Genomic DNA, 18,893 nt, shown 5'->3' on the forward strand with positions numbered 1-18,893 from the left:
GAGGAGGAGGAGAAGATCCCGCTCTTCATCTTCGACGAGGCCGAGCACATGCACGACGAGATCCTGGACGCGCTTGTGGCTCGTGGCCTCCAAACAGTCCAACGAATACCTGAACGCCATCTACCTGTTCCTGAGCAACCTGGGCCATGCACACATCACCAAACATATGCTACACAACTCCTCAAGTATTTCTATGGCGATGACGGCATCCGGGCGTCATAGTAACCTAGTAAAAGAGCTGACTCCGATATTACGCAACACTCTGGAGAAGCATCACCAGCTGTGGACGGAGGCGGACATCTTACCTCTGGGCCTCTTGGAGAAAGGCCACGTGATGGAGTGCTTCCTGGATGAAATGACTCGAGAGGGGTTCTACCCGGATCGTACCAACATAGAGCGCCTCGCAGGGGAGATCGAATATTACCCCGCTGTGGGAGGCCACGAATATTCCCAGACAGGCTGCAAGCAAGTGGTGGCCAAGGTCAACCTGCTGTGAAACGCCTGCGGGAAAAGTTTGGATGCTCCACATTCTTTGAAGAAACAGTTCATGAGGAGTGGGTGAGGTTATGAAACTTGAATGACACGACTCCGAGCCAAAGCTTTGATGAGCAGTGGAAATAGGAGCAGTCTGTTCACAAAGCACAAAGAACAGTGAGGACGTTCAGCTCTGCTGTGGGAAAAGGCATGAATCCTGTGAAGAGGTTTGAACATGCGCTGCCCACAAACACTCTTTGAAAGGACGGTTCAGCCAAAGTACAAAAAACACGTCGTCTCTCTTCCCTCTGATTCTGATCTCTCCGTGCAGATGGTTTGGTTTTATTTGTTCAGAGGTACCTGAACTTAGATTTCTGTCTCCACCCAAAAATAATGATGCAACCATCAGGTCAAAATTTCACCTTGTGCAATACTTTCTTTACAAGCTGCTTCTTTATCGTATTTACATGGAACCCTGATGATGAAATTCCATTCACCTGCACTGTTCTGAGATGGAGGTGGAGAACCTGAACAGATAAAAAACCAAAACTATCTTCATGGACAGATACGACTACAGGAGAGGAGATGGTTATTTGGGATTTGGGTGAACTGACCCTTTAATTCTGAGTGTGTTTCACAGCCACTGCACTGGCAGCTCAAACAGACATGAATGCTTAGTGAAGGACAACGTCACATAAGAAAAACAAGAAACCTGATGCACAGGACATGAGAGGATGAGTAAAACCCATATTCATTCATTAATGAGGGGAAGTTTGTAATATTTATAGTGCCATGACTTTACTAACACTCATCGCAGGGCGTCTTTTTTGTCATACACTGAATACAACATGACTTTTATTAATTCTAATGCAAGTCAGCAGATAGTGTAGATAAACCTGAAGTGCATTAGTTCAGTAAATGATTCTGCTCTGGACCTGCAGGTGGAAAACTGCAAGTAGCAGCTAGTGGCTCATCTCCAGCTTAACTAGAGGCAAGAAACATCTTCCTCTGGTGTTAGATTTGCTCCCTGACAAGTTAATTTATTGAAGTAAAATGTTTGCATTTATTTTCTGTATGATCACACAGACCTGCGCCAGCTTTAAGATCTCTTTTTTAATGGATGGATGTGTTAATGTCCTGTGTTCAGGTATCTGTCAGTCTAATATTTCTGATATATCTAATACGTAGTGAGAGCCTTGAAATTAAAGACACCATCATTTAAAAATGGCTGTGAGGTTTTTGTTTTCTTGTTGCAACAGCAGCTGTCGACTGCGAAACTTGTTACGCTGCTTTTTTGTTTTGACAAAAACTAAAAGAATCTTAAAGGAACAGTTCAAGAACATTTTAGGAAATGCAGTTACTGTTGAGAGTTAGACAAGAAGATCGATGGCTCACTTGAACTGTGAATGTGAAATATTAGGACTGGAAATACAGGGAAACAGCTGGTCCGACTCCGTCCAGAGTTAAGACCGATATCTGTTTCCAGTCTTTCTGCTACCGTCTGCAGCTACATGCAGATGAGTGGCGTCACTATTCTCGTCTCATTCTCCATAAAGCAGATAAGCATATTTCCTGAAATGTCAAACTATTGTTTTAACTCGGGCTCCACTCGCTAGCTTTCTCAAGCTTTTAACTGTATCTCAGTTTCTCTCTGCAGATGGAGTTGGAGTCCAGACAACAGAGCAAACTCCATCTGCTGTGGAAGACCTTAAGATGTGGTTAAAGCTCCAGAAAAAGGGCTAGTAAGTGGGCCTTGAGCTGATCTGATCTGTTCCTACCGTCACACTCACGCTTCTTACTCCGTGTTTGGAAGAGAAATGAATCAAAACTTTCAGATCGTTTTGAATTTTTTTATTTATTTAGAATTCCCTTAGTTAACATTGGAAAAAAATGAGGTACTGTGTCTAAGTGACAAAGAAAAATGAGCCATAATTAGATGGAGAAAACTCACTGTGATGCATGATTACCCAAAAAAAACCAAAACCAAAAACAGGAGAGTCGTGTGGGACATAACAGCGTCTTACATTATCCTATCAAGCGTTACGACTGGAATCACTCGGAGGACAATCGGCTGTATTTTAACGTACAGATCTGAGGAGTGTAGATTGTTTTTGAGACGAGAGCCCTGACAGCAATGAGCGCGGTCCCCGAGCAACATGACGAAACAGCTGAAGCGCTGACATACGACAGACAGTGTCTTTGTGACAGCCGTGCCGAGACGAGATAGACGAAAGCAACGTCGTAGAAATGCAAACTAACTACGCAAGCTACCAGAAGATTCCACTACATTGATTTCACCTACCGAAAAATGACAAGTCACAAAGAATTAGAAGATCATTTATGAGCGTCTGCACTGAGCTTCTGTTGTTCCTGTAAAGCAATGCAAGTTTTAAATATCCTTCATTCAGTCATGTCTAAACTTTAACCAGCAGTAACATTTATAAGCATGTAATAGATTACAACACCTCAGCCAGACGTAGCAAAACAAAAGAGGAAACAGACACTCAGCACCTTTTTAACCAAGCAAACATTCACAGTTTCATCCTTACATGCTTTCTTTTTTTTTTCTTTTGAGGAAGGCAGGAACACCTCACACACAAGCTGTAACGAGCTACACATTTACACCAACGACTACTTCATCCAAGACCTACAGGGGAATAAATAGTGTCAGTTCTGTAACCTCCACCCTCACGACTCCTCTCCGGGATGTTTAAGCATGATGAGACTCGACTCTCACTGTCAGAGATGCTCGTGAAATGTGAGAATGGGGGGGGCTGTGTGGGAGAGTCCAGAGAGGAGCAGCTACATGATTGTGGTGGACTGGGGCTGTAATGTGTGTGTGTGTGTGAGTGTGTGAGGGGAGGGGAGTGTTTGGTGATGTGTTTTTTTTCTTCATTGGTGGGTCTGAGTTCTCCACTTTATGCCTCCAGCTCGAAGCCCATGCCGACTTTGTGTCCGCCAGCGTTGAAGTTCTTCCCGTCGATCAGGGCTGAGAGAGTCACCTTCACACCTGCAGAGACGACGCCACAAGATAAAGGTTCTCTGCAACACTCACGACGGGGATGGGCATAATCAAACTATCGATCAGTGATGGTTAAGAATTCTGTTGAGTGCAATCGATCCGTTGGTGTCAGCGTGCGGAGTGAGGCTGGTGAAGTAAGCGCATCAGTTCCTCAGCATCCTCTCAGCTTCAGTCCACTCTGTGTGGGTGTATTCGTGTCTCGCTCCTGAGCACACTCATGCTCATCTTTCTTTGGTTTGTTAATTTGCTGCAGATCGTTGTTGTTTTTCTTTGTTTGTTCTTAGGCTTTGTTTAGGATTGTTGTTTAACTCACGGTTTCATTGAGGAGAAACACACTTTCTTTAGCAGCTTATTTTCAGCATTAAAAAAAGATAAATCAATAACTGGTTCATTTTCCCAAAGATTGATCAAGGAAATTTCCCTAATTCAGAAAACCCTCGTTAGCGACACTGGTAGTCAACATCCTGTCGCTCGCTCTCTGAGGTGCGAGCGAAGGCATCGGCCAAAACTGACGTGACATAAACAAGACTGAGCGTGATCGACTGATGAGTTCACTACAGTTACACTGTCGCTGTTTGAAGTGTGGAGGTAGGTCTGCAGTTTGATTAATGACTGAGTGGATTAACTCACAAACACAGATTCTACAGAAGATAGTTTGGTGGTTGAGAGTGCGGTTGGGGACGGGAGCCTACCTGGCCGAAGGCTCTGGGTGTAGCCTATTCCAATCAGACTGGCATTATTCACTTTGGCCTGCAGAGCGAAACAGGATAAGACATGGAGCAAACAGAGAATTTGTTTGGCAGAATTTGCCTAGACAACAGAGCTGTGCTGTAAATGAGCAGCTGGATCACTCACAGACAGAGAGGCGTCTTTATCCAGCTTGTATTTGGCGGCGATGCCAAAGCGAGTGTTGTTACTGCCGGCGGTCCAGGCCAGAGTGACCGCTGTCTCCAGCTCGTCGTTCACCTTCTGGTAGATGGAGCCGCCAAACTCGGTCCCATCGTTACTGAGAGAGAAAAGACACAGAGCTCAGTTGTAGTTAATTAGCGTGAACATTTGTGCAAATTTGAGGGGATTCCCTTTGAGGCATTACTGAGATCTCACATCGAAAAGAACGGGACAGACGACCCCAGAAAAACCGCTGAAAAGAAGGTTCAGAATCAGAAACAGAGGCCGAGGTATCCTGAGATAAAAAGTCCAAAAACACTGAATCATACAATTCCCATAATTCAGCTGAGCCTCTTCTCTTTACTCTCTCCCTGCCTGGTTAATAGGGGCGTAACCATCCTAGAACATCATACAGCTGTCTTCACCTCGAATAGTGAACTGAGTTTACTCACACGTTGGTGTGCAGCTGGAAGTCTCCAGCCCTGTATCCGAGGGCAAAGTTGTTCTGGGCCAGTTTGGACTTGGCCGTGTCGAAGGCCATCTGGTAGCCGGCCAGCCAGCCCTCATAGCCCAGCACGGCGGCGGCGTGGATGATGGGACCCTCGAAGTCGACGTCACAGCCCAGGTTCACGTAGTCACGCTTGTAGCCCGTCTTCAGCTTCCCGCTCTTCTTACTGAAAGACGAGTTGATGTGGTTATCATCTCTCATCCAGTGTTAATAAGAACGTCCAAAAAGATCAAAATCAATATCGAGGAAAGCTGTGTCATCATTTCGTTATTTCATCACCCAGCCCTGAGTAAAAGAGGTTTAACAACATGAATCCAGCTTCCATTAAAGAGAAGGAAACGTCGTTTAACTCCTCCAGCGTTCAGAGAAGTCTGACAATAGCAGCTAATTACCAGCGAGAAGAATAAAGACAGGCAGGAAAAACTAGTTCAGAGTTTTCTCCATGCTGCTTTTACTTCAGTGTTAGCCAACTACCAGACCTGCCCCAGAGTTTATACACGTTACTCAACGTTTCATCTAATCCAAACAAAACACACCATCATTCATTCCTGCAAAAAGATGTAGTCTCACCCTGTGTTTGGTACAAAAGACGTGTCCAAGGCAACCTTCAGCCCCTGAGCCAGCTGTAGGTAAAAGTTAACACAGTGTAAGACTCCAACAAAGAGGTTTTATCAGTTTCATGTGTGAGAACTGAGTGTTTCCACACACAGACACGTACCTGGTCCTCCACAGTCACTTCAGTAGCCAGTGTGTTGTCTGTGTTCCACTTCTGGTTGAAGCTCAGGCCCAGCTCCTTCATCTTGTATTTGGTCTCCAGGCTCCCCGAGGCCTTCCCTGTGTCTGTGTTACTGGAGCCAGATGTGTTGAACTCCTGACAGAGAGGGACCGAGCGTTAGTTCAGACACGGGAAAGACAAACTGGAAGTGTGGAAATGTGAAGAAACAAAGAGTCTGTTTATAGAACATCCCAAAATAAATGAGACAGTTTAAAGACAGAGCCGTGCTGACTGAGACTGAGACTTAATGAATCGTAAACTGTGCAGAAATCAAACGAGGAAAAGGCACATTGAACACTTCACATTAGACAGACTGTGAGACGAGAGCCCCGGACATGAATCCATGCAAGACACCAGTGAGATGGACAGAAAAAATCTTCAACTCAGCTCTTCATAGAGCGGCTCCAGCCCTTTTTATTGGTTATTAGTTCTATTAAAGTTTCAGAACAGAAATGCCAAAGACGTGATGTGTTCTGAGGGTTTTTTGATTCTACTCAGACAGGAAACAGGGAGAGAGGACGTTGTTTTTCCAGTTGCAAAAATCTCCCTCTCAGTACAGATCTTAGTCACAGTATTTTAAACCCTGGACTCTCTGGAGTCTGTTTCAAAACGCGTCGACACTGTTATGAAAGTATTGAACCAAAAAGCCTTCACTGGGTCAGACAGCCTGCAGTGAAACTTTGCAGCTCAGGTGTTTTTAGCAGCCAGAACACCACACAGTGGACTCTGCTTTTTAAAATGGACCCTGTTCCTGATTCATGAAAATCTCAGTATCTGTTTTACAGCTCTGTGAGCTGAACTGCCACACAAATGCATCTGTGGTAAAGTGTTGTAGACGCCTGCTGTTGGTGAATGCATGGGAATTTAAATGTGATAAATAAGGGAAATAATTAGCTTCATGTGCTGTCCTGTCCTGCTGTGATGTGACGTGATGCACACTGATACTCATGCTGCGTGAACGATTAAACAAAGAGAAAAAACTCCCAAACATTCAGACCAAAAACAGAAAAACAACGTGTGAGAAAGCAGAGGATGATGTGAATAAACGGGACAGGAAACCAAATGAAAATGACGTCACAGACAATCAGAGCCGTCGGCTCCGACGCCGATCTTACCATCTACATTACAGCACGAGCGGTCCGGCACAGAGGGCAGCGGCATGGAGACAGAGCAGGGGTTAGGAGAGGCAGGTAGAGAGACAGACGGGCCACAGACACACACCTGTGGGCCTGTCGTGTCTCTCTACAACTGAGCACAGATTAAGCCAAGCACGTCTGCATCAGCCAGTCGTCGACCTAGAAACCTTGGAGCTCCGGGTTACAGCAGGAGTTAAGTTACTGAGATTAAAAAAGGGGGCATGTAGTGTAAGACTGGTGTTGGTGTGGAGAGAGGAGAGAGGCTGCAGCAGCAGGAGCGAGAGAAGGCAGGAAGCAGACTGAGAATGACAAAAATCAAAAACAGACAAAGTGTCCTCACCACTCCACTCTGAGATTTGGTCTTGAGGTCCAGCTTCACGACACCGAAGCCTGGTGGAGGATAGGAGCTGTGTGTTAACGGTAAATAAGTCCAAGATAGATCAAATACAGAACGACTGAAATGAAGGAGAGGATTCATCTTTTAATATTTTGGGTGAAATGTGGATGAGGTTCGTTGTGACGTCTCACCCTTTAATTACTCATGCAGTGTTGTGTTGCTAAATACATTTGGTATTTCTCCTTGTAAGGAAGTGAGCAGGTTATGATGTCTCCTGCTCCTCTGCAGGAGGTTAAACAGCTGATTCACCAGGTGTGCCGTGGACACTGAGAGCTCTCTGGGTGAGAGGATGAGCTCAGTCTAGTTCTGTGTATCTTCACATTAATGAGTCCAGCTTGACTCAAAGGATGTGATGGGATTCTTCAGCGTTAAAACTAAGGTTGGACAGTCTGATAATATACTAACAAACCCAGGACACTCAGGTAACGAGACGAATTTCACCCCCACTACTGAAGGTTCCCATCAGTCTATTTATATGATCTGAACACTGGAGTCTCACAGGTGAAAAACCAGATTTGAACTGACTGTGTGTTTGAGGAATTCCTAACAGTTAATAATTCACTCCCATGGTTACTCACCGTAGCCCTTGCTGAATATATCCTTGGCAGCTTTGCCCAGGTCTGAGTATGAAGGAGGGACAGCCATTGTGCTGGAGGAGATAGATTCAGCAGCAACGTGATTATTTAAACCGTTTACACACACTTTCACTTTTTCACACTCAGGGTTTCAACACCAAAGAATGAGGGCAAACCAGTGCTGGCCTCCAATTATTTACCAAGCACATGAATTCATCATTAATATGTCACTACTCGCCTGGTTACTAATGATATAATTAACCGATTAGATAATTAAAATAAGTTTAAACATTATTAACTTGAGCTATCATTTTATATCATGATATAAAATAATGATAATATCATTTTACACCCAGCTCTACCTCTGAGTGAGGCCTTTTGTTGAGGGATCTGAGCTGAAGACCCTGCACACAGCTGCTGTGATGATTTAGCAGCAAAGCAGCTGTCCTGTCATTGTCTTAACTGAGTCCTCCATGACGGTGCACCACAAGCAAAGCTGATCCTGAGAGTCTGACTCCTTGTGGTTTCATGCAAAAAGAAAAACACGGTGTAATAACTGTCCTATGACTGCACTGAGAGCTGCAGCCGAAGGGAACAAGCTGTTCCTTTGGAGGCAGCTGGGAAGCTAACTAAACATGGACTCTGCATCCGGCCTCATCAACGAGACACAGGAGAGAAATTTACACTATCTGGAGGTTAGACGGGAAAAAGAGGCCCTGCTTTTCATCCTGCATGGCTTTAAGACAAATCCACTCTGTTATTACAGGTGCATTACCGGTGAATCAGGCAAATGAACAGTGCTACATGCATCTCCTGCAGGGACAAAGGACAGCAGATGGGCCAGTGACAGAGCTAGCAGGACAAGAGCAGGACACTGACTAGTTAATGTGCATTGTAATATAACGGTGCCTGCCCCCACCCACCCAACACACCCCTCCATGGCAGCCAGCTAGCTAGAAACCAGGCTGATAAAGTGGCTAAATGTTTAGAGTTTAGAGTCCCTGCACCGATCACACAGGAACCCTATCATCCCAGGATTAAACTGTGCATTACCAGGCTAAACATCATTACATAACACGGCTCCCGTCAGCTAAATCTCCCAACATGCTAGGTGTGCGGCTAACCTTGAAAAGAAACGTTATTAAACGCGCACTTGCGTTCAGCTGAGCTTGAGATTTATTATCTTATGATTTTTTCTTACCGGTGCGACGGTGTTTGCAGGAGGAGTCTGCAGAGCCTGGAGTGTCCCTGGCGTGATGCTGCTCCGCGGGTTGACAGCTAGCCTTAGCTTAGCACTGTCTATGACGGGGACACAGGGCACAATGAAGGAGACACACGGAGCATGCGCGGTGTCAGTGCGAAAAGCGAACAAAGAGTCGCTGCGAAAACAAGATAGTAATCCGCCACCTACGACCTGTTGGTACCACTTTATGTTAGGACCACTTTCTAATAATGCTCCGGTTATACCGAGTTTATAATCTGTAATAAATGGTTAATAAGTCATTAGTTAATGCTTTAAAGACATGGACGTATCATGAGGCAATGGGGACCTGGGCATAGGTATGGAAAAGCCCCCCCCCCACGACCCCCACAGACTGAAAGAGACACAAACATTTTGTGGTTGTTTTAATCCTTTTGTGTCTCTTTGTTGTCACTTTGGTGTTTTTCTAGTTATTGTTCACATTTTTACGGTTCTGTAAGTATGTCTGTGGCCATTTTGTATTTTTTATCTTCATCATTCTTCTTTGTGGCTGTTTTTGTGATTGTTTTCAGTCTCTTTGTAATCATTTTGTGTGTTTTTGTGGTCATCTTTTGCATCTATTTGACATTGTTCTTGCTAAATTTGGGAAATTGAAGTGTAAAATCCCTAAATGTCGTTATTTTTTCCTCTAAATCGATCTGTTATTAATTTTGTGCCAATATTTAAGTACAAATAAAATTGTCAAATAAACATAGTGGACTAAAAAGATCATTTCTTGTCTCTGAAATGCAGTCAAGTGTAAAATATAAGTGATTAGATGAAGAAACAGTGCTGAGGGGTTAGAAACAGCGCCCCCCAGTGGGCAGGAAGTTTTCAATAAGCAGCCAGTGTCGGCTCTCTGCAGAAAATCACTGGTCCACCTTAAAATGTTTGTGAAAACATGGCGCTCTCCGTGTCGGGGGTGGGGGGAGGTGGGGGATTGTCGCGCCCTGCCCCGCCCTGAATGAACACTGACTCGACGCTATCAGCCTGTGTGTGTGCGCCACGGTGAGAACTTCCCTGTCAAAAGTACACACACACTGTCACCTCCAGAGCAGCACCACCAAAGGTCCAATGGTCAGCACCGCCTGCCTGCCCTTTGAATGCCTGCACCGCGACTCCTGCTGCTGCACAGAGCACCCGGACTGCAGGAGGGCTTGAAGGCTGACTGGGTTTGCAGCAACCGAGCACGACGGTATTGACAGAGAAAAAGGAAAAAAAGTTTTGCCGGGGTATCGCAGTCATGTCCGGACAACCTAGCTTTGTAAACCCGTTCCCCAGACCCCGCTGTTTGGCCGCTGCAGCTGCGGAGGGCAAAGCCAAACTCACGCACCCTGGAAAGGCTATTCTGGCAGGTAAGAAAGTTTGTGCGTGAGGAGGGTGGGATGTGCAGGAGGCAGCTGTTTCAAACTTCTGTAGAAGTTTTAGTGCTGAACCCGTGTGTACAGATGTGATCACAGGCCTGCTCTCTACTATTACTCCTACTTGACATGCATATGAGAGGAAATGTGCTGTACAGGCAGGAGAAAGTGGACTACATGCAGTCCACCATGACGGCCTTATCTGCAGGCCTCGAAGAGACTCAAAAGAGGTTTTTAAATGTATGTTTTTGTTGTTGATTTGAGTAAAAACTGGCTCAGGAATCTCCTGTACTGCTGCTCCAGACCTCTGAATGAATATATCCAAAATAAATAGCTTATTTTTATGTGTTATTATTGGGAGTTATTGTTTTAAACAGGAGGAAGAGGTGACAATAATGTGACATAGATGTTTGGGTTGTATAACTGTGAAACACGTATTAAATTACATCATGTGTGTTTAACTAAGTGGAACTTGGTGATCCCTGGTGAAACCTTGTTGCACCAAAGATAATAATGTAATTTTAGACCAGTTTCATGCAGAATCTTCTCAGGTTTCTCCATGCATTGGTCCTACCAAGCCTGTCAGGACAGCCTGCAGCTGGAGGTTGGACAGTCTGGTATGTCCTGGGATTTGCAGACTGAAGTTACCGTGCACTGCTGGCAGGAGAAAACTGTCATTTTAAACCTGATTCATGACTAAACTCATCAGGTTTCTCCATGCGTTGGTGCGTTGGTGCAGCCGAGCCTGCTGGGACAGAGACGTGGCTCCGGGGCAGGAGGTTAGACGGTCTCACATGGACTTGTAGACTTTAGCACAGGCCCCTTTCAAAGAAACCCGGCCGGTTTGAACTCTGGTTGCTGGACTGTCTCATTAATCAGTGACAGATGCTCAAACTTCACACAGACAGAGCTCAGCATGAACCACAGGCCAATCATTACTGATAACATTGCAACATCATTGGGACGTCAGACAGAGCTGTCAGCCACGAACCTGCCACGTTATTTCAACGTTAAAAATCCAAAAGAAAAGTTGCGCCGGCTCTAAGTTTATGTACATTACTGTCAGCAGTTTGCACAGTGTTTTCCATTGACCTCATGCCCTTATAGTGAGTGTGTGCTCAGAGGCCTGGGTCTCACTGTTCAGTGTCATGAGCCACGATGACAAAGCAGTTTCCTCGGTCAGCCCCTGCACTCTTTCACCTGGGTTACAGCCTGTCACAAGTTGTAAAGGGGCACGAATGGTTAAGATGATTTCCCTGCTGCCTCTTATTTAATCACATATATTCTGGTTCTAATGTGGAGTATGGTAAACTTGATGTTTAAGGATGAACAAATTAGCACAGCTTAGTGTTATTGCATCATCCAGGCAGAGGTGTGGGCTAATAGGATGACAAGGCAGCTATGAACAAGTCACAGGAGAAGAGCTGGGTCTCATTATACAACCACTGATCCCCACTGAAACAGACAGAATCAGTATTATAGTTGGAAATTAGCTTGTTTGCTCTCATGGGGTATCGGGGGTAGTTAGCTTAGCTTAGCACAAAGACTGGAAGCAGGGGGAAACTGCTAGCCTGTCGCTCCCCGCATCTAGTCCAACACGTAACTCCTGTAAAACCACAAGTTGTCGTTTTTACACTTACACAAGATATAACATGTTGATCAGTGAGTTTTAGACGTGCTGCCAGACAGATTTTATTGCCATCAAACAGAGCCAGGCTAGCTGTTTCCTCTTGTTTCCAGTCTTTATGCTAAGCTAAGCTAACTGTAGTTGCACATTTAGCGTACAGACACAAGAGTGGTATCAAAGATCTCATCTAACTCTTGACAAGAAAGTGAATATATCCCAAACATGCTCAAAATTATTCAGATAAAAAGTGTGACAATAAAAAACTTTATGTAGTTCCTGGCATTTCCAAGCATAACGTGTTAATTTCAGAGCCTAAATGAACATTTTATAGAATAGTCACGTCTTCTATCGAAAGGCAACACATGTGATACAGGTGTGTTAATAACATGACATGACAGGTCTTTTTATTGGCAGACATTTTGACTTGTCACAGCAGGAAGAGCACAGGTGGAACCAGTAACAGTCACATTAACAGTGTATCCATTACTGATGTTATCAGTCACACCTGTACTTTCCCTCCTTTCATAAAGACACATTACCTCCACTTCTCTAGAGAAACAGCAGCACCTATGGCTGCACTGACGTTTACTCTGCTACTGTTTGAACTTTGTGTTAACGTTGCAACTGTCTTTAAAATAAGGCAGTAAATAAATAGAGAATAGTCAACCCCCATTTTCCAAATACCTGTTCAAGTATCCAAACATGTTGGACTCGATAAACTGGTTTTATGTCTTTTTTTCCAGCTTGAATACGAGGACGTAACGCAGGTACTGAAGGAGTCCTGTTTGCAGATGATGTGGACTGTTTTTGAAGTTTAATTTATGGGTACAGCTGCAGTTGGGAAGCCAGTCTCTAACCAAAGAAATGGCTGGGTGTGTCATAACCAGCACTGTCAGAGCCTCAGTTTGGACAGCCAAAATGCATTTGATGTTTTAGTGAAAACAGTGATTTGTCAGCCTGTAATCTTGTGATTTTACGTGCATGAGCAGCCTGACTTTGACTTGCATGTCTGAATGTTTTAGAGACTAGAAGCAGTGGTGTGTTGGATTTCTCTGCATGACATTTTGGTAGAGAGAGTGCATGTTAGAGGCAACTACAAAGGGCCCTTTTTAAAAATGTCTGCGAGCAAATCCAAGCTTTCATGGATTTTACTTCTCCAGTTTTTGCAGGAATGTTTTGTTTTATAACATTTACTTTCCTGTAAAGGTGATTCATCTTCTAGTCAAAGCACACAGATGACCATTTGTCAAACTTTTTCAGCTGCTGTCCTGAGAGCTGTGCATTTTCTGTACTTTACTGGCAGGAAGCTGAAGTTAACGTACTGTACGTTCTGTCATTTTGTCACAGTAATAGAGGAAGAAGATCTGTGAGGCTGCTGCTGTGTTGTTGTTGTTGTACGGTAATGTGGTGAACAGTATGTGCTCTGGAGGCTACACACCCCCCTGAGTTGAGTAAGGACTGAGGGGAGTATCTGTGGGCAGAATCACACTGAGATCAGCCGAGCCAATCAGCTGCCGGCTGCGTGTTTGCTGTTGAACGGCAGATGTGTCACAGCCAGGGTTTTAAGGTGGGACTGCTCTGTGCTGCGTACAGTCCTGGACAGTGTAGACTTCCTCTGATGGCTACTCGTGTGCACTTAAAGGAAAACTAAACTGAAGTTTACTGCATCCACAATATCACATATAAAGTCATTTATTTTATTTGTTGCCCCTTAAACATTTCTGCTTCTTTGTGATCCTATTTCTTGCATCTGTGTTTTTTGTGTGTGTATTTTAAAGCATGTTGTATTGCTCTATATAGTAAATAAAGTTTTATTATTATTATCATGATCAGATGTAAGTATTGTGGCTTTAACGTGCAAGAAAGTGTAGTGAAATAAAACGAGTGTACAAGTATTTGATTTTCTAATCTTATTAAGTGAATGTGAACACATTTCAAATAGAACATAGTGAATTTGTTGTCCTTTAATCTGTTTTTCTGATATTTCAGGTGGGATTGCGGGAGGTATAGAGATCTGCATCACCTTCCCAACTGAGTACGTTAAAACGCAGCTGCAGCTCGATGAAAAGGCAAATCCTCCCAAATACAAAGGCATCGGTGAGGTTTCTGTTTTCTCTAACCTGAGCTGTTTCCACCTGCTTCCAGCCTTTATGCTAAGCTAAGCTAAACGTTTCCTGACAGATATGAGAGTGTCCTTCATCTACTCATTGACAACTCTGAATGTGATCGTTTTTACTTTTTGATTTATTAACAAATGCATCTTAAAGTGTTGTTTTATTATGTGTTTTTTCCCTATTACTTAATAAATGTATTAGAGTGCCTTCAGCACAGCAGATCTACATGATTAATGGTTTGACAGAAACATCAGGAACTGGTTGTTGATTAATGATTTATATTGACCTTTCAGGTTCAAAGTATCAGCACTGTCCCACTTGATTAATAATCCATAGTAAGTTCAGACACTGTGTCGGTGCAGATCTGACTGTGAACATGAACAGATGTGTATTTGCGTAGTAAGTTGGTCTTTGTTATCTGCTCGATGAGAGCTGGTGAACTTTGGCACAGATCATGTTTATCTGTGGAAACTCAGCGTGAAGGCCTGTTGTTTCAGGCTTTAATAAACACCCAAAAACTTTCAACGACTGACTGTTGTAGCAGATTTATTATAACAATGCAGCTACTGATTGTGTTCACCGACTATGTTGTTCTTGGCAGTAACTTTTATATCTCGTCTCTTTTTCGTTTTTTTTTTTTGTGTGTCTTATTCTTTCGTCATTCCCCCTCTCCTCCCTCTCCTCCCTCTCCTCCCTCTCCTCCCTCCTGCAGTTGACTGTGTGAAGCAGACAGTGAACAGTCATGGGGTGAGGGGTCTTTACAGAGGGCTGAGCTCACTGCTGTATGGCTCTATACCCAAAGCAGCCGTCAGGTACTGCAACCCCACAGACACACTCGCTTTATGGAGGGGTCGCTCATGCAGCATATAAGTTATATATAAGTTATAGGAGTGTGGAACAAACAAGTCATCCTGATTAAAGTGTTTTTAAGCTGTTGAACAGAGACGATTGGTCGAAATTTATCAAGCAACGTAAAGTCAGATGTAAAGACTTTCTTCCTTTCTGTTTTCTATCATTAATAAATGCAAATACTTTCTAATTAGCCAGCTAGTCTACATGTTAGTACATGTTAATTTCAAACGTTATGCTCATTAATGGCTAATAACTGATCTAAAATTCATTAATAAAGCCATCACAAACTGCAGCTCCTTCAGAGAGAATATCCTGTTAGAAGCTGCTCTTTTTGGTGATTAATCATGTCTTTATTCTCCATTAATTTCTGCAGGTTTGGGGTGTTTGAGTTCCTCAGTAATAAGATGCGTGATGAGAACGGTAAGCTAGACAGCAAGAGAGGATTCCTCTGTGGTCTTGGAGCTGGAGTTGCAGAAGCTGTGTTTGTAGTCTGTCCTATGGAGACAGTAAAGGTAAAAAACAGCTCAGTTCTTCTGTGTCATGTGTCCGTGCAAACAAAGTATCACACATCACATGGCATGTCTCTGATTTTACGTTGTCCTGCAGTCGTTTTCTGCTCTGACTCTTTGGCCTGAAGACTTTATTAATTACGGTTATTTTAGGTGAAATTCATCCACGATCAGACATCAGCAAACCCAAAGTACAGGGGATTTTTCCACGGGGTGAGGGAGATCATTCGAACTCAAGGTAAGGAGGATTTTTTTTTTTTTTTAATCTGTCCAGGTTCAGTAGCATTGTGCTGCCACCTGCTGTTTCATCCTCACTACATAATGATTTTACAGGAACACTGGAAGGGTTCATTCATTGACGTTTTAGTGAAAGCTGTGACAGTTCTAATGGTACTGATGTATCTCCAGGACTGAAGGGGACCTATCAGGGCCTAACAGCCACTGTACTGAAGCAGGGCTCCAACCAGGCCATCCGCTTCTACGTCATGACTTCACTGAGGAACTGGTACAAAGGTGAGTGGCTGAAGAAATCATTCCCCATCATTCTCATCCAACCAAAAATGCAAACAAACAATCATCTTTTGTTCCTGTTTTTTAACACCAAGGTGACAACCCCAACAAAACCATCAACCCTCTGTTGACTGGACTGTTTGGAGCTGTTGCTGGTGCTGCCAGTGTGTTTGGAAACACTCCCCTGGATGTCATTAAAACCAGGATGCAGGTTGGTTGAAGAACGTGTTCGCTTCTTAAAATCTCATAATTCAGCCCTGAGCAGAGTGATACTCATACCTGTCTTACTCAACAGGGTCTCGAAGCTCACAAGTACAAAAGCACAATGGACTGCGCCGTTAAGATCATGAAGCATGAGGGACCAATGGCGTAAGTTGATATGCAGGAAGGATATGATGCATGGAGGCTGACAGAGTTTGACATTTTGTTGAGGCTGTGTTTATGTAGAGTTTGTTTTGTAGTAATTACCCTAAACTGTGCAGCAGGGAACTGGAGAACCAGATGAATTAAAGGAATAATCTGACAGTTTTGGAAATGCCCCAATCTCTCTCTGATCTCTGGATGATCTAATATAGAAGTTATGGCCAGGAAACTGTTAGCTTAGCTTAGCATAAAGAGTTGAAGCAGGGGGAAACAGCTAGCCTGGCTCTGCCTGATGGTAACAAAGTATGCTCGTCAACATCTCTGAAGGAAAAGACAGCTGAAGGTCCAGGAAGTCATTTCTACACTTTGGTTTTTGTATGTATTAAAGAAGTGAGACGTGATGTGTTAATAAGCTTAAAGCAACATTGCTGGATTCAGGCCCAGAGAGTTCAGAGTAAAGCTGAAATGTAAGTCAGTTAAAAAGCGTTCACCTCTGATATCCAGCTTAACTACTCAGAATTAATCACCACTTGTGGCTGTAGAGGGCGCTGTCGCTCAGCACAGTTACATTGTGTTGCTTCAGGAGGCGCTAAAGGGAAAGCTGGTTCCAGTTAGAGCAAGGCCAGTAATTTATAAGCAGCTAATTTGAGGCCTTTGCTGAATGTTAAGCGTATTCACTCTCTCCTTTTATCCCTCTCAGGTTCTACAAAGGTACTGTTCCTCGGCTGGGTCGGGTGTGTATGGACGTGGCCATAGTATTCATCATCTACGAGGAAGTCGTGAAGGTCCTGAACAAAGTTTGGAAGACGGACTGAAACACACCATGGTGCTACACGAGCAGGAGTGTTAGAACAGGCCACACACATTATAAACCAGGCCAAACTAATCTCCTTAAACACTGCTTCAGTTAGGTTCTAATATCTACCTCCTAGTGATTTTCAGAAAGAAAGAAAGGGATTGGTATGTTCTTGATTTTATTTATAACACAGCTATGACAAGTGAGAAGCATTATCTGCATGAAAAAAGCTCCAGGCTGCAGAGTCACTGCTTACACTTGCTGTTTTGTCTTAAATTCCAGAGAGGGGGAAGTTCCTTAAGAGCTCAGGGAAAAGAACGGGGCATTCATTTAGATCTGCTCGACTAGAGAAATGGGAACACTGTCAGCACAAAGGTTCACCTGCAGCTCTTTGAGTTCACTTATATTATGCTGTTATGTACTTAATCAAAAAGAAACCAATACCCGACCCAACATAATGTGATTCAGACACTATAGACAAAGAAATTATACTTGAAAATTAGAGATTATACCAGAGATCAAACGTTTTAAAGCCCTCTTTATATGCAAATATTTAGATTTTTCTTCCTTCTTTTAAAACACAGTTGAAACCCATTTTGTTCAGTATCTGATGGAATAATTCATATTCAGATATCACATTCTGCAGAGGTTAGGGTACTAAATGCCTTAAATCACGATTGTAGGATCCACAGAGATGCAGTTACACATAATCAACGCACATTTCCACAACAAACAGTGGTTGAAGAGGGTTCACTTTTAAGTTGCAGAGATGTTTTTAATCAGCTAACTCACTAGACTGATACTATAAAAAAGTGCCTATGTATTATATGATTCATTTTGAGATCTTTTGAGATTAAGAATGATTGAATGTTGTATGTACTTAGTCACTACAGATTGTTTTTTAATAACGTACTCAGCTGCACACACTGCACTGGTGCCAGATCTGAGGAACAGTATATCTGAGATGTTCATATCCTCTCAGTTCATTATAACTGTTAGTGTTTTTGCCTCTAAATTTTAAATTGCCTTGAATGCATAGAGTTGCCTGTTTGAGAAAATACCATTAATAGTGCCTTCCATCTCATTCCATGGAGGATGACTGGTGTAGAAAAGCTTTTATTGCAGATTCTGTTTTTTTAATTTTTAACTATGTATTGTTAATTGCCTTTACTTTTAACACGAACTGACAACCCAATGTGCCAACTGCTGCTCAGAAATGTAATGCCTTGTTGTAGACTGGACTTTGTAGCTTGTGAATCTGGCATGTTTACATGCAGTGCAATGCATTTTTTTTTTCTCATCACACGGTCTTTGTGTATGATACACAGTGTTTACTTTGAGCTCCTTTTTCAGCCTCATGTTAATCCAGGCCTTGCATACATGTAGACCTATGTCACAGGTATTTAAATATCTGTGGTGTTTTCATATTATCCTGTAGCTAAACCCAGTATTGTGCCTTCAGTCTAATTAATTCTAATACGTATGCTCACAAATAAACATCGGATCAGACTGTTAACTTTGTCGTGTTCATTTCAGCAGTAACTGACTACATTATGAGTATTTTCTTTTCATGCTGCTTTATACTCCACTACATTTCAGATGGAATTATTGCATTAATCCACTCCAACACTTATCTGACAGCTACAATTATTTGTTACTTTACAAATTAGGAGTAAGAAATCCTTATAGTTTGTGTTGTGGTATGTTATTCTGAAAAAACCTTTCATCTTAAAAGCTCATTTTATT

The 18,893-nt window shown here is 43.2% G+C and overlaps 2 protein-coding genes and 1 pseudogene across 2 annotated transcripts; 2 read left to right on the top strand and 1 right to left on the bottom strand.

Moving 5' to 3' along the window:
- The first annotated feature begins 3 nt into the window (after nucleotides 1-3).
- On the top strand, nucleotides 4-967 carry LOC108891478 (torsin-4A-like; annotated as a pseudogene).
- A 1,343-nt stretch (nucleotides 968-2,310) lies between these two features.
- On the bottom strand, nucleotides 2,311-9,136 carry LOC108891480 (voltage-dependent anion-selective channel protein 2). The gene is made up of 9 exons (XM_018688599.2): nucleotides 8,977-9,136; nucleotides 7,779-7,849; nucleotides 7,144-7,193; nucleotides 5,611-5,763; nucleotides 5,463-5,515; nucleotides 4,837-5,058; nucleotides 4,352-4,502; nucleotides 4,189-4,246; nucleotides 2,311-3,484 (listed from the first exon to the last, which is right to left on the bottom strand). The coding sequence occupies exons 2-9, from the start codon at nucleotides 7,843-7,845 to the stop codon at nucleotides 3,393-3,395; spliced, it is 846 nt and encodes a 281-aa protein (XP_018544115.1). The 5' UTR covers nucleotides 7,846-7,849; nucleotides 8,977-9,136; the 3' UTR covers nucleotides 2,311-3,392.
- Nucleotides 9,137-9,977: 841 nt separating this feature from the next.
- LOC108891479 (tricarboxylate transport protein B, mitochondrial) lies at nucleotides 9,978-18,663 on the top strand. Its single transcript, XM_018688596.2, has 9 exons — nucleotides 9,978-10,370; nucleotides 13,993-14,100; nucleotides 14,830-14,929; nucleotides 15,343-15,481; nucleotides 15,632-15,716; nucleotides 15,887-15,991; nucleotides 16,084-16,199; nucleotides 16,284-16,357; nucleotides 17,052-18,663. The coding sequence occupies exons 1-9, from the start codon at nucleotides 10,259-10,261 to the stop codon at nucleotides 17,164-17,166; spliced, it is 954 nt and encodes a 317-aa protein (XP_018544112.1). The 5' UTR covers nucleotides 9,978-10,258; the 3' UTR covers nucleotides 17,167-18,663.
- Nucleotides 18,664-18,893: the final 230 nt, after the last annotated feature.

The sequence above is a fragment of the Lates calcarifer genome, unplaced genomic scaffold, assembly GCF_001640805.2.
Source record: "Lates calcarifer isolate ASB-BC8 unplaced genomic scaffold, TLL_Latcal_v3 _unitig_1976_quiver_2504, whole genome shotgun sequence".
NCBI lineage: Eukaryota > Metazoa > Chordata > Actinopteri > Centropomidae > Lates > Lates calcarifer.

Coding starts and splice junctions, on each gene's coding strand:
- LOC108891480 (XM_018688599.2), bottom strand. CDS start 7,845: ATGGCTGTCCCTCCTTCATACTCAGACCTGGGCAAAGCTGCCAAGGAT. Junction 7,194..7,778: donor TATATTCAGCAAGGGCTACG/GTGAGTAACCAT, acceptor ATCCTCCACCAG/GCTTCGGTGTCGTGAAGCTG. Junction 3,485..4,188: donor CACCCAGAGCCTTCGGCCAG/GTAGGCTCCCGT, acceptor TCGTCTCTGCAG/GTGTGAAGGTGACTCTCTCA.
- LOC108891479 (XM_018688596.2), top strand. CDS start 10,259: ATGTCCGGACAACCTAGCTTTGTAAACCCGTTCCCCAGACCCCGCTGT. Junction 10,371..13,992: donor TGGAAAGGCTATTCTGGCAG/GTAAGAAAGTTT, acceptor CTGATATTTCAG/GTGGGATTGCGGGAGGTATA. Junction 15,992..16,083: donor ACTGAGGAACTGGTACAAAG/GTGAGTGGCTGA, acceptor TTTAACACCAAG/GTGACAACCCCAACAAAACC.